The sequence below is a fragment of the Echinops telfairi genome, unplaced genomic scaffold (assembly GCF_000313985.2).
Source record: "Echinops telfairi isolate 266 unplaced genomic scaffold, ASM31398v2 ScPeMD7_5868;HRSCAF=6743_0, whole genome shotgun sequence".
In the NCBI taxonomy this organism is placed as follows: Eukaryota; Metazoa; Chordata; class Mammalia; order Afrosoricida; family Tenrecidae; genus Echinops; species Echinops telfairi.
Window position 1 is genome coordinate 1,138,592 of NW_022109767.1, and position 663 is coordinate 1,139,254.

At 42.4% G+C, this 663-nt stretch overlaps 1 protein-coding gene across 1 annotated transcript in view; it reads left to right on the plus strand.

Annotated features, from left to right (window-relative positions):
* Nucleotides 1-405: 405 nt before the first annotated feature.
* LOC101664480 (sodium-dependent phosphate transport protein 3-like) overlaps nt 406-663 on the plus strand; it is a gene marked incomplete at its 5' end in the record, with an annotated part of 8,367 nt that continues 8,109 nt past the window's right edge. Inside the window, one exon of the mRNA XM_004712484.4 lies at nt 406-529. Coding sequence (XP_004712541.3) covers nt 406-529 — 124 coding nt within the window. The remainder of the gene's footprint in view (nt 530-663) is intronic.

Consider the following 663-nt stretch of genomic DNA (forward strand, 5'->3'; position numbering starts at 1 on the left):
ACTCATACTACATTCTGCCTGAAAGTCATTCTAATCATAAGGGAATTCTAATGATCAGGGCTGTTGTTGAGGAGATAGAAATGCAAATGCCTTGCTTTTGACTACTAAGCTGCTCAGAAGTCCGGTGGAAGAAGGCCTGCTGCTCTGTTTCCATAAAGATTACAGTCCAGCAAACCCTGAGGAGCCATTCTACTCGGTAATGCATGGCAAACTAAAGGATTTGAATGTGGTCACATTGGTGTGGGGAGCCATTGAAGAGTTGAGGGATATTAGTTATTATTTCTAATGACTCGATAGGACTTCACTGGGGCATATTAGGGAGCATGAAGAACATCTCTAACCACTTGGTCATTGTAAGTGTACAACGTCACTGTTGGGACAATGTTCACTCTGTCTCAGGCTTGATGTTGGCATGCTTTTTTCCCCTCTCCCTTCTTCTCAGGGGTATCATTTGGATCCTTCATCATCCTCTGTGTGGGGGGACTAATTAGCCAGGCCTTGGGCTGGCCTTTTATCTTCTATATTTTTGGTGAGTCTGTCTCAAATTCTAATGCTTTCACTTATCAGATATTAATTTTTTTTGGGGGGGGGGAGTTTCTTTTTCTTTCAAGATATAGAAAGACGTGAGGTAAATGACCTGATGTTATTAAAATGGGAGTGGGC